This window comes from Panthera onca, chromosome C1 (assembly GCF_046562875.1).
Source record: "Panthera onca isolate mPanOnc1 chromosome C1, mPanOnc1 haplotype 2, whole genome shotgun sequence".
NCBI classification, from domain to species: Eukaryota; Metazoa; Chordata; class Mammalia; order Carnivora; family Felidae; genus Panthera; species Panthera onca.
The window spans coordinates 211920923-211933835 of record NC_138346.1 but is presented as its reverse complement, the minus strand read 5'-3'; the positions used below and the strand labels follow the sequence as shown (position 1 = coordinate 211933835).

At 57.6% G+C, this 12913-nt stretch overlaps 1 protein-coding gene across 1 annotated transcript in view; it reads right to left on the bottom strand.

The window, feature by feature from the left end:
• Positions 1-9496, bottom strand: part of LRRC38 (leucine rich repeat containing 38) — a 35610-nt gene extending 26114 nt beyond the window's left edge. Inside the window, exon 1 of the mRNA XM_060621208.3 lies at positions 8836-9496. Coding sequence (XP_060477191.3) covers positions 8836-9490 — 655 coding nt within the window. The 5' untranslated portion in view covers positions 9491-9496. The remainder of the gene's footprint in view (positions 1-8835) is intronic.
• Between the last annotated feature and the right edge of the window lie 3417 nt (positions 9497-12913).

Sequence of the window (12913 nt, the reverse complement as noted above, 5' to 3'; positions counted from 1 at the left end):
CCAGCCCCCCACGCCCCGGCAGCCCCTGGGTACAATGTCACCGCGGCTGTACCCTCAGCCGACTGGACTGAGAGGGACAGCTCCCAAACGGAGCCAGACACAGCCTCCTACAGGGACCTGGAAATCGGGACCAACAGAGCACAGTCTCTCCCGCCCCCCGCTGGCCTCTTGAATGGAGCAGTCTGCTTTTGCCACGTGGGTGAGGAAGTAGAGAGAGCCTGTCAGCACGTGGAGGGGAGAATAAGGAAGTGTGGGAGGCAGAGATGAGCGGGACAGAGGCCCTGTGCTCCCTGTGGCCTCCCAGGTCTCAGCCACAGCACTTCCTGGGGCCCGACGGCCTGGGACCCAGGCTTGCCGGTGACACCCCACATCCTCACCAGAACCCCTTCTGTTTGCTCCAGATGGAATCGGCTTCCGGTTCAGCTGAGATCAATGGCCTTGGTGACACAAACTCTGTCCACCGGCCCCTCACCTGCACCTTGCACAGCAGAGAATACCAGGGCACTAGTCGCCCCAGGACCCCCAGATGGCCGCCCCTTCATCCTGCCAGCGGTGCCCCAGCAGAGAGGCGGGCACTGCTGCACCCCCCTCCTTCACAGTGGAGAGCCCGAAGCTTAGGGCCGATGGGGTCTGACCGGGATCACACAGATCTGGTACAGGAACCCGCAGAACCTCCCTTCCAGGCCTCTGCCTTTGCTGAAAGATGTTCTGGATATCCTTTGCTGACCACAGTCGGAGAGGGCTATGTGCTGAGGACAGAAGCCAAGGCCAGTGATCTCTGTGACAGAGGCTCACATACGCCCACAGCCCCTTCTACGCTGGGCGTGGCCCCAGGTGCTGGGGACACAGCAGCGAGCATGCTGTTCTCTGGGAGCTCGTGTGTCTACAGGGACACGAGATATCTCGTGGACAAGGTAGCGTGGACCTCGTGGGTGCTCTGACATAAACGCAACAGAGCTGGGCTGGGGGTGGTGCGGGACTACCTAGGCAGGGGGGACAGGGGAGGTCTCGGAGGCGGGGGCGTCCGACCGGGGACCTGAAGGTGAGGGAGATACAGCCATCTGAGGAGGAAATGTCCTAGCGGGAGAGACAGCAGTAAGTTCAGGGTCCCGGTTGGACAGTGACACTTGGCGTGTTCCAGGGACAGCTGGGGGTCGGTGTGGCTGGGGTGGGGTGGGCAGGGACGGGGGAGCGGGTGGGGGTAGGTCTTCTGGGGCATGGGAGGGAGCTGGCTTGTTCTAAGCGCAGGGGAAGCCATCGTCCAAACATGCCATATCCTGTACTAGCCTCTGGGAGGTTCAAGGAGGAAAAAGACGTATCTCGTGTCCTCCGAACAGGCCACTCCTGTGACCTGGCAGTCTCAAGCAGTGGTCACAGAGACAGTACAGGATCCAATGAGGTCACACAGGAAAGGCTCCCAGCCCAGCCTCGGGGGCCAGAGAGCTGGAGGCTGCGAGGCTAAGTAGGAACCAGAGACATAAAGAAGTAAAGGCGGGGATGGGGAGGGAGGGCGGGAGGGTAGGATCGGGGACCTGTGACGGCTGCGGCAGAGCCCTGAGGGGAGGAGCCCAGGACAGCTTCCCAGGACCTGGGTCATGCACCCTGCGGTGGGCCTGTAACGCCCACGTTCAGGACCAATGTGCTATTCTGCAAATTGCGTCCCTTCCGGGTCCTCACGACAACTCACGTAGGTCCGTGGAGGTCCTGCTGTGCTATCACTGACACAGCCAGCCCGAAGGTGACGAGGCCTGCCAAGCCCTCCCTTCCACCCCACATCCAATACCACGAGACTCTGGGAGAGCGGAAACTGGACGGGCCCCTGGCTGGAAGGCTCACTCTTTGGGTATGTGAGTCAGCTGGCAGCCAGCTAACGGCGATCGGGGCCTCTCCGAAAAAAATCCCCAACTGTGTCCCCCAGGGCTGCCCTAGTTGGACAGGAAGGTAGGTCCACCATCCTACGTTGCCCAGCGACGAGGCTGCCCTTTGAGTTAACTGACAGAACGGCACAACCAATGTGACATTTCCAGAGAGAGCCAGTGTTTGGGACGAAGCAGCTAGGCCACGGCCGGGCTCTCCTGGGAGCCAACAAGACAGGGCGAGGTGGCCTTGTGTCACGTTTTCGGCTCACTCTCCACCGGGACTGCAGACCCCGGTGCCCGTGAAAGCTGACGCTCGGCCCCGGATGCTGGTGGTGATGGGAGAGGTGTCACCCCGTGACTCTACTCTAATTAAGAGACGAGTTAAGAATACACCCGCTGGTCACAGGACGTGCACAGACCCATCAAAGGCACGAGGGAGATCACCTGCCAAAGGGAAGAAGATCTCAGTCAACCTCCGCCAGGAACGTGGTTCTCAGGTGTATAAACATACCCAAAACATCCGCTCGAATGGTCAGATTAAAGAAAGAAGATGTCCCTGTGTTGTCTACTGGGAAACAGGTTTAAAAATAATAACACATCACGCTGGGAAAGATGTGGCAAGACAGGTCTTCCCCTGCCTGCCAATGGTGCCACCTCCCTAGGGTGCCATTAGGCAAAAAACGTATCCAGACCAAAAACGTATGGTTTAACCAAAAAACGTATGGTTAAAACAACAGACTTTCACCCTGCATTTCCGCTTCAAAGAATTTGCACCAAAGAAATGAAATACAAGAAGCATCCACAAGCTTTACATGTGTGGGATGTTTAGATCAGCACTGTTTATATACCAAAAAAAAAAAAAAGGATGAAAAGAAATAAATCACATTTCTAACAACAGGAGACAGGTTCAACGAATAGATCCATAAAATGACGTATTCCGTGGCCATTAAAGGTTACATTTTCGGGGCACCTGGGTGGTTCAGTCAGTTAAACGTCCGACTCTTGGTTTTGGCTCAGGTCATGATCACACGGTTTGTGAGTTCAAGCCCCGCATCGGGCTCTGTGCTGACAGGGCAGGGCCTGCTTGGGATCCTCTCTCTCTGCCCCTCCCCAGCTCGTGTGCGCTTTCTCTCTCTCTCTCTCTCTGTCTCTTTCTCTCTCAAAATAAATAAACTTAAAAAAAAAGTTACATCTTCTAAATCTTTTTTTTTTTCATGTTTATTTAGTTTTGAGAGGCAGAACTTGAGCAGGGGAGGGGCAGAGAGAGAGGATCTGAAGCGGGTAGGCTCTGAGCTGTCAGCACAGAGCCGGATGCAGGGCTTGAACTCACGAACCGTGAGATCATGACCTGAGCTGAATTCAGACGCTTAACCGAGCCACCCACGTGCCCCAGGTTACATTGTCAAAGTACTGTAATGACAGGAAACTCTCACAACCCAATAAGAGGAAAAAAAACATCAGTAATAAGATCTATAATACCACAGCAATTTGTTTAAAACTATGTATGTGCATAAGAATACGACTGGAATAAAATACAGCAAAACTTTAGTAGTGGTGGGATTTCGGGTGGTTTCTATTTCCTTCATGATACTCATCTATATTCCCCACGTATACAAGGAGGCTGTTATATTATAATTGGGAAAATAAAACTGCTTTTATTTCTAAAGAAAAAGAAATAGAGTCACCTTGGAGTCACCTGCAGCCCCGAATTACCTCCAGCAAAGCGTCAGTTTTCGTCCCTTTCGCTGAAACACTGTTTACTTTGTCAGTATGACAAGACGTCCCCACTCGTCTGACCAAGCCAGGCCCTCATTATGTCTGACATGAGAAAAGGAAGTAGGTTACCGGCAAGTGGGGGCAGCTCCCCCAGCGAGCAGTGAGTCGGGGCTGGAAGGAGGGGTTAGTCCTGTCACTCGTCCAGGACCTTGCCTGTCACAACACCCCTTCCTAGAGAGGGCTCAGGGACCCCCAGGAGCTGAGCCCCCCAAACGCTTGGATACTCCAGGCACTATAGTGGACCTTCTCTAGGAGGCTGCCCACGCAGGGGACCAGGGTTACAGACCCAAAGCATGACCTGTGGCCCCCCTGTCTCCCTTCCCACCCCCAGCCCTTCCCTCCCTATAGCTGCCTGTGTCAAGGCCTTGGGGTACAAGATAAGCTCAGATCTCTTCGCTGGGACCGGGGGCTGTGACCTGCCGGCCACCTGCACCGTGGTTAGAGACGGTGAAAGAAGGTGTCTAGGCAATTTGGCCTCCACCTGGGACCCGCATGTGCCTTTGACGCACTCTGGGGCGTGGTGAGGGCTGTAGACAGTCCGCGGGCTCCATGCACCTCCGAAGTGGAGCACAGACACAGCCCCTTGCCTGTCCCTAGGGTTTCTCAAACCCAGCAGCCTTTCCTCCCTGTGGCTCCCAGAGCTAGGCTGGGGACAGGTGAGGCGTCCTGGGAGCCCCGAGTCCTGAGTGCTCTGCCCCCACCCTACTGCACAGAGACCACAGCCCCCTAGATTCCAGCAGAGGACTCTCTAGAGGGACCTGGCCTCCCCTCACCTCAACTTCCTGATCCTTAATGAGGACAAGATTCCCCTTCCTTGAAACCATCGAATTTTAGAGTTGGAAGGAGCCTTAAAGTCCTCCTACCCACTCGTTTGTTCACAGAAGAAAAATCTGAGATACTGGCACATAGCTAATGAGCTGCTTACTGACCCAAGACAAGACCTTGGGTTTCTAGAGATGCAGAGGCCCTCCAGGGCTCCTCCTACCTGCAGGGGCCTCCGTGTATACTGAAAGCCCCAGGGCAGGGGGTTAAAACTGCAGACCTTGGGCCCCTACCTGCAGCGGCCTACTCAGTAGGCCTGAGGGCCCAAGAATCTCCTTTTCCACCAAGCTCCCTCGTGTCTTCATTCCCAATCCATCTCACTGGGCTGCTAAAGAGACCAGGTGCTGGGCCAGCACGAAGCTTTAAAGCTCAAGGGTGTTACCTTGCTGCTCCCCTCTTTCCAGAGCCTCCCACCCTCTCCCTCTCTACCCCGCGGCTCGCCTGAGTGGTTGCCAAGGACTCTTGCTTCCAGGTCTGGAGTCCTTTCTACCTAAAGAGGGATGGTCACTGTCCCCTTGGCAACACACTGTCCCAACCTGCCCGGAACGCACTGTCTCACCAGACCAGGTGCAGGATCTGGGGCTGGAAGGTCCGCCAGCTGTCACCCAGAGCAATTGGAGACTGGGGGGGGAGGGGGGGGTTGGGGGTATTCTCGCCCTCCTCCCTGATCTCTGCCCACCAGAAAGAATGAGCTGTAGGGTCAGGCACTCCTGAGTACAAACTCATCTCAGCCACTAACCACATGACCACAAACCGCCTCTTTGCATCTTGTTGGGTAAACTGTGGGCAAAGGCACCTGCCGGGCCCAGTTGTATTAAAGGGGGTGGGACTCGTAAACTACAAAGTGACGCACACCGCAAGGTCAGGCCAGTTACATCGAGCCAGGGTGGCTCAGTTATGCTGAATTTCAGAAAACAACAAATACCTTTGTGTGTAAGTATATCCCAGAGGCTGCGTGAGGCATACTTATACTAAAATATCATGCATTATTTACCTGAAGTTCAGAGTTAATTAGGCATCCTGGGGGAGGTGTCCCTTGGTTGTTTGTTTAGGTTTGTCAGCTTTGTTTGTTTTGTCGCTAAGTTGGCTGATGGGCATTCCAGCAGGCATTCTGTCTCCTCTTCCTTCAGACCCAGCCCCAGCCCGGCAGTCCCTCCTAAGGTCCCAGCCCCAGCCCTGACTAAGCCCCAAAGGAGCCTGGATGGAGGGGACCCGTCATCCCCAGCACGTCCCTTCCTCCTGGCTGTGGTGTGGTCTGTGAGGGAAGCTCTCCCATCAGCACAGCGGCCGCACGAGAGGTTCAGGTTCGCCTGGCGGATGAATGTATTTTTGTAAATGTCTGAGCCTGTCAAGGTCACTTGCTCTGCTCCTTTCTGCTTCTCTGGGGGAGGGGACAGGGAGGCGAGGAAAAGGCAATGAGGACAGGATCCCTTTGCTCCTGCCTTTGAATCCCCTCCCCCTGGGGGAGGCAGGGCACTTGTCTAGAAAACCCTGCAGCTCGGACTGACTCCACGAAGCCCGATTTTCCTCGGCAGGAAGTGGGTGGCCACATCGTGGCAGGGGGCTGGAAGCCTTGAGGTCCCCGTGCGCCCCCCAGCTGTTGTTAATTCTCTGTGCCCTCACCTCTCCGGGCCTTCCTGTTAAAACAGGATAATAACAACAGCATTAACACTTCCACAGGATTGCTGGGTGCCAGGCACTGTTCTTAGTGTTTCATAAACCAAACCTCTTTAATCCTCCCAATAACCCCAGGAGGTGGGTGCTAGGCATCATGTCCATTTCACAGAGGAGGAAACCAAGGTCACCCAACTAGCAAGAAGTCGAGGCAGGATTTGGGCCCGGTCTGGTTCCTCAGCCACGCTGCCCTGAGCCTCTGCGAAGACGCAAGGCGGGAGGAGGAGGGACGGGGCCGCCGGCTTCCAGAGAGCACCCTCACTGTGCTAAGCACCGCTGCGCCCTCGCCAGAACCGACCTTCTTCAAACCTCACCGCAAACGACGCGGGGGACACTCTTACTGCATTCTGAAGGCAGAGGCAAGGGAAACTGAGGCTCAGAGAGAAACGTGAGTCAAAATCGGAACTCAGCTCTCTTGCGTCGAGGCCCCGGGCTAGTTCCCTCGCCACGCACCCCGCTGTGGTTCGCGGTTCTCGGGACGCCGCTCTGGCCACGCTCACGGCAGCCCCCATGGAGACCACGCGCTCCCTCCTCGCTGCCTCTGTCCTCTCCCCGCTGAACCAGACCGACCGTCAACCAGGGCCCGGACTCTGCTCCTTGCTCTGAACCTGTCCATCCTTTCCCCCGGCCACACATCTCCATCTGGTGTCCCTTTTCTTCCCTCTATCACAGACCCTGGGAGGAATAGCACCTTGCAGTCTCACTGCTCTCTACTTTCGCCCACATTATCTGGTTTTGATCCGGATGACCACGCGGTCAGATGGGCCACCCTGCATTATCCGTGTCCCAATTTCACATGGGAGGAAGACAGGGCTCAAAAAAGTTAAGGGACCTGGCCAGACTCACCCGGTTTTTACACCGGGACTCAAACCTGTGTCTTCTGACTCTACATCCAGGGTTCTGTAGACACCTCGGGGGTCAATCAAAGCTCTTCCTTCCTTCCTTCCTTCCTTTCTTTCTTTCTTTCTTTCTTTCAATGTTTACTTATTTTTTGAGAGACACAGAGAATGAGAGCATGAGCAGGGGAAGGGAGGAGAGAGAGAGGGAGACACAGAATCTGAAGCAGGCTCCAGGCTCCGAGCTGTCAGCACAGAGCCCGACGCGAGGCTCAAACCCACGAACTGCGAGATCATGACCTGAGCCGAAGTCGAACACTCAACCGACTGAGCCACCCAGGTGGCCCTCAAGCAAAGCCCTTTAGACATGAGGAGTCTGAAACCCAGACAGGGTATGTGCCCTGTGCGAGGTCACAGCCATCCGTGGCAGAAGTGAGACTGAAATCTAGAGCCTCCAACTCTATAACACCTTGCCCTCATGCAAGTGGAACCAATTATGCCAACTCAACTACTGACAGGGCTTAGGGAGGCCAACTCCACCCAAAAGCAAAGGCAGGAGCGGTGAGAACCAGGGCGTACCGCCATCCCACAGTGACGTTTTTATCTGGACATTGCTGTCTCCCGGAGGTGGGGAGGTGGGGAGAACCAGGCAGCTGAGTGAAGGCAGGTCAGATCTGCTTAGGACTTGCTCACGTGGCGGAGCCGGCCTGGGCTGAAAATGCCAGCTCAGGGGCCTGCGTCTGCTGGGGAGTGACTGCCCCCGACCCCTGGGGGCCGTGCTTAGGAAAGTCTGGAGTGAATAAGGGATCACAGGAATTCAGGGCATAGACGAGCAACGACCTTGAAATCGCAAGAAATGGAAAAAAGATACAGCAGAGCGAAACCCGCATCTATGTCACCTATTCTAACGTGTGACTTACAGCTCTGGGTCCCACTGTGCCAAAGCCTTGGGGGCAAGGTGGGAGGCTTCGCAAGGTCACTGCTAGGACTGATGCTTACATGCTCGCCAGTGGAAAACTGGAATCCACTGAGGGTAGGGACATTCTGCCTGCTCCCCATCCTGGGGCTCATCTCTGTGGATGCCGGGGTCCCCTCTTCTCAGCTCTGCCTCGCTTCCTTCCGCTGGCCTTAGCAGGGCCCCTTAACTTCTGTGCCCGCTGTGTCCCCATCTGCCAGAGGGGTCCTTATGTCCATGTCGCCACCGGAAAAGCACGCCAGGAAAGGAAAGGGGGCACCGGCCTGCAAGGTTTTTGTTCCGCTATTTCACATCTGGGCTGCAAAGCCCCAGAACTGCAAATCTTTACTGCATCACTGGCTGTTAGCAGGCTGCCATCACTCCTCACCAGAAAGACCTCTCATCCCTCTCAGACACCAGAGCTGAGAAACAGACCTGCTCAGGCTCTGGAGGCTGCTGGAGAGCCCTCAGAACTGGCTGGATCCTTCCACGTTCAGCGTAGCGAGGACGGCACTCAGCTCTTTCCCACACGGAGGGCGTCTTGCCCTTAGGAGGGGCCCCTAAGTAATCTGTACCCACCAGGACTAGGACCCAAAGCCCGATGAGTCCATCTCGGACGTGGGTAACAGAGGGATGGTAGGTCCCTAACTTTGGAAAGTGAGTTGTTGGAGAAACAGGTGTAGAAGCATGGCATCCGGGCCCAGAAACCCCAGAGAGTCCAGATGCGAGCCGGCCCACCCGCTGTCCCCGGCAGACCTCCGGGCAACGTTCAGGCTGGGAACCTGCCGGCGCGACACTCCCGGGGCAGTTGCTCTGAAGCACCCAGTCCCCCCCTCGTCCAGGCGGGACCCGAGGCCGCCTGCTCCCTCCCCGTCACCCCCAGCCCAGGGGACGGTCCCGCCTGCAGGCTCACCTTTGGGCAGCTTGGACGCGTTCTCCTGGATCCAGGAGAAGAGGTGGGCGAAGTCGCAGTCGCAGAGCCAGGGGTTGCCGTCCAGACGCAGGGTGCGCAGCGCGGGCAGCGCCGCCAGGGTGGCCACGTTGAGGCTGCGCAGGTTGTTGTCGTTGAGCTCCAGCACCTGCAGCGACTCCAGCGTCTCGAAGGCGGCCTCGTGCACGCCCGTCAGGTTGTTGTTGGCCAGGCTCAGCTTGACCAGCCTCCCGGCCGAGCGGAAGGCGCCGGCGCCCAGCTGGGTCAGGTTGTTGTAGCTGAGGTCGAGGAAGGCCAGCTTGGCCGAGCCGCTGAACGTGCCCTCCTCCAGCGAGCGCAGCGAGTTGTTCCTGAAGTCCAGGTAGACCAGGTCGCCATAGAAAATGAAGAAGTCCTCGGGGATGTGCTGGATGCGGTTGCCGGCCACCAGCAGCTTGCGCACGTCCAGGGGGAAAGGGTCGGGCACGCTGGGCAGCCCGCGGTCGCGGCAGTCCACGGTGTGCGGGTCGGTGCAGGCGCAGCCCGCGGGGCACGCGTGCCCGGGCCGGAGCAGTAGCAGCAGGAGGAGGCTGCGGACGCCGAGCGCGGCGGCGGCGGGGGCGCCCGAGGGGGCGCGGGGGACGGCGCGGGGGCGCATGGCCGGGGGTGGGGGGGGGGGGAGGGGGGTGGTGACCCGCGCGAGCCGCGGCTACGCGGACACGGCTCTCGGGGCGAGCCCTCCTGGCGCCGGGCGGTGCGCGGGGCCCCGGGCGGCCGGGCGCCGGGAGCTGGAGGGCGGCCGGGGCGGGGAGGGCGTGCGCCCGGGCGCGCGGGGGCGACCGAGCGCGACGCGGACGGACTGGGGGAGTCCGGGGCGGCGGGGACGCACCGGGGAGAGTCGGGGAGGGAGGGGCGAGGACTCGCGAAGGACTTACCCGGACAGGAAATTAACCCGCTGGAAAATCCCAGGGAGAGGCGGGAGCGATAGAGGTTGCCGAGGGGACTTCGCCGAAGCGGCCCCGCCCGGGGCCGCTTGTTTTCTGAGACCCGGCAATAAGACCTGTCGCTGGGACTTGCCAGGAGCGCGCTCGACGACTAAGTTCGGTTACGGAGCGCCCCCCACCCCGGCGATTTCCAGAGGGCGTGTGGGGGGCGTGCGCCCGCCTGGTGCCTAAGCGCGCTCCCCGGGCGCCAGCCCGGTCGCCAAAGGGAACGCGGCCTGGGTCCCTCTGGCTCTGCGCCCGGGGGCAGTCCCCGCGGGCTCTGGGGGGCCAAGCCAGGAGCTGCTGACCTAGGGCTGGGCGGGGCTCCAGAGTGGCTCGTTTTCCTGCCTCACTCCGCCCACCCGCACTTAACCCATCTCAGGGAGGCACTGGGGTCAGTGAGGCGGGCAGCTGCCTGCCCCACCCCCCTCCCCCCCTCGCTGTGGCCCAAAAGGAAGCCAGGGCCAGTCAGCGCTTTCCATGCTGGCCAGAGCTTGTCGGGAACCGGAATCCCCCTTGGCACGATCCGACCTGGCTTGCTGGTCTGCCCGAGGCCCAGCGAGAGGCACTGTGGCCTGGGGTCAGAGACCTGGCTCCCCAGGGGTGTGGCGTCAGTTCCAGGGCCTCACCTCTCTGGACCCCGCGTAAAATTGGAGAAGGTGATAGGTGTGATACTGGCAGGAGATTTCCCTCCTGGGGAAACTACTCCCCAAGCAACTCTTTCCCCCACCCCAGCTCATTTCAGAAATGTTGGAGAGGTCCCCACAGAACCACCCGGAGATTCTCTTGCTGTTGGCTCTCTTGATCCAAATACGCTGGAATTGATAAGCTCCCACTGAACCAAAATAACCCAGGGAACAGCTGTTGGGCAACAGGCCCCCGGAGACCCTGCCCTGGTCCCTCCACAGACTGGTGGAGGCTCAGATTCTAAAACCGTAAGAGCTAAGCCTCAGCCTTTTTTCCAAAGGTACATGCAGTCTTGATGCCTTCCGATGGATCAAAAACCTGAGCCTCTGGGGCTGAGCCAACAGCTCAACAGATGACAAGTGTTTGCAGAAGACCAGGGCGTGGTGGCGGGTGGGGGTGGGGGGTGGGGAGCGGTCATGGATAAGAGTTCCAGGGAACAGCTCTTGGGGCCCTGAGGCTCTTTTCTCTGCTTGTACTCCAGGCCACCATTCCAGACCTCCCGAATCCTCTGTGCCCCTACTGTCCCAGCTTGCCTTTATCATCCCCAGGTGCAGGGGTTCAGCCCCCGCTCTGGCATCATTCCCTTGAAGAGGCAGGTGCAGGGAGAAATAATCCGAATCCTCCTAGAGTGGGTGAGAGTACCCCAGGCTGCATAAATGAGGTAGTATTTTAATGTCAGACAAAGCACAGGCAGGTGGCAGAATAGACAGGTCCCCCTGTTGCAACTCTCCGGGAACACCCTGCGCCGATCTGTTACCTCCTCCCCCTTTCCAGTCTCAGGCTTGGTTCCGGCTGCTCACTGCAGTCCCCAGGAGAACCCGTTTGTCACCGGGCTGAGCCCTCAGCGTCCTTGCTTTGGGACACCTGCATTTGGTGGCGGCCACCTTGCGAGTGTGCCTCAGTGTGTGCCAGCCATTCCTACCAAAGTAGTGTGGTTGCTGGAAGCCTGGCCTGGGAGTCAGGCTCCTGGCCCCGGTCCTGGCCCCACCACGAGCCACAGAAACTTTCACGGGCCCCTTGATGTCTCTGGGGAAGTACTTCTTCGCCTGGGGTCCTTGGGCCCCTTGATGGTGAACTCTTTTCAGAGTTTCGTAAAAATCTGGTGAGAACTGGACCTTTACCTGTGAAGAGCTCACCCGGAGCCAATGCTGGAATTCTTGGTGATGAACTTGACGGTAGCCCTAGTTCTTTTGTGCAGAGCAGAAGCTGGCACTCATGGATGACTTTGATGAATGAAAACAGAGATGCATCCCTACTTAATAAATGCGGAGTATTTACTTAGCAAGGGCTTGCAAAACGGAGATGCAGGGTGGTAGGCAACGTAACAAAAGGGGCTCCCGGTAACGAAAAATGTTGAGAAATACCCCCTCCTGGCCTGGATTTCCTCATCGTGAAACCAGGGAGAAAATAATTTCCCTCTCCTCTTCCACAGACTATGTAAGGCCCAAGTGGGGAAATACCGGGAGGGGACGTGATCTGAAGCGTATTTAGAGGAACACTACATTAAAAAGTGGCCGTAAGTCTCGCTATGGCAGGAACTCTTTGCTTCTTGCTTTGAGTGTTCCCCCAAAGTCCCTCGAATCTAAATCTAAGCCTTTTTCATTAATGTCAGTGGGAGAAGACTCTGTTGGGGTTTGTGGGGGGCAGGGAGGGGCCCCTAATGTCCCAGGACTCCTACGCCTTGGGGAAATGCAAACTTTGCCACCTCTGATTTTCCCCAGGCAAAGAAAACATAGCTGTGACCTCAGCAAGGTCACACGGTGAGTCAGTGATAGCTGCTGGAAATAGAACACAGGCATCCAGACTCCCCAGCTGCTCTGCTCACCCTGCTCCTGCCCCAGGAAGGGGGCCTCTTGCAACCTGAGGGAAAATGTTGCAGGTGACAGGGACAGACCTTCAGAGACTGTCAGCCAGCTCCTTCTTTGTGATTCCTATTCAAGAGGTGGCAAATACCCAAGGTATTCTGATGTGTTCAAAACCTGATGTCATGCCTTCCCCAACTAGCCAAGCAGAGCTCCCCACTCCTCCTGTGCTCCCGGAGCCCTCCCCGCCTTGTTTTATAAGTGCCCCATATCTGTCTCCCCGTGAGGTTGGGTCTTGGGAAGCTATGTGGACAATGCCCCCCCCCACCCAGGAAATTTCCTATGTGGGGGCCTGCTCCCCGTAAACAGAAACAACCCAGTCATGAGGTTTTCTCCCTTTGGTTGGCAGACAGACCTCTAAATGAGCCAAAATCCCAGGCCCTAAATTGTAAGCAAGCTGATGCCGGTATGGTATGTGCAGGAGTCTGGGTTTAGGAGCGGATGTTAGGTTTGAATGATGAGTGTGGCTGGTGTTTGGTGATGTCATTTGGGTTACTGGTGGGTGTTGCCTCCGATGAGCGCCTGGCTGACCTGGGAAGGAGGCGTGAG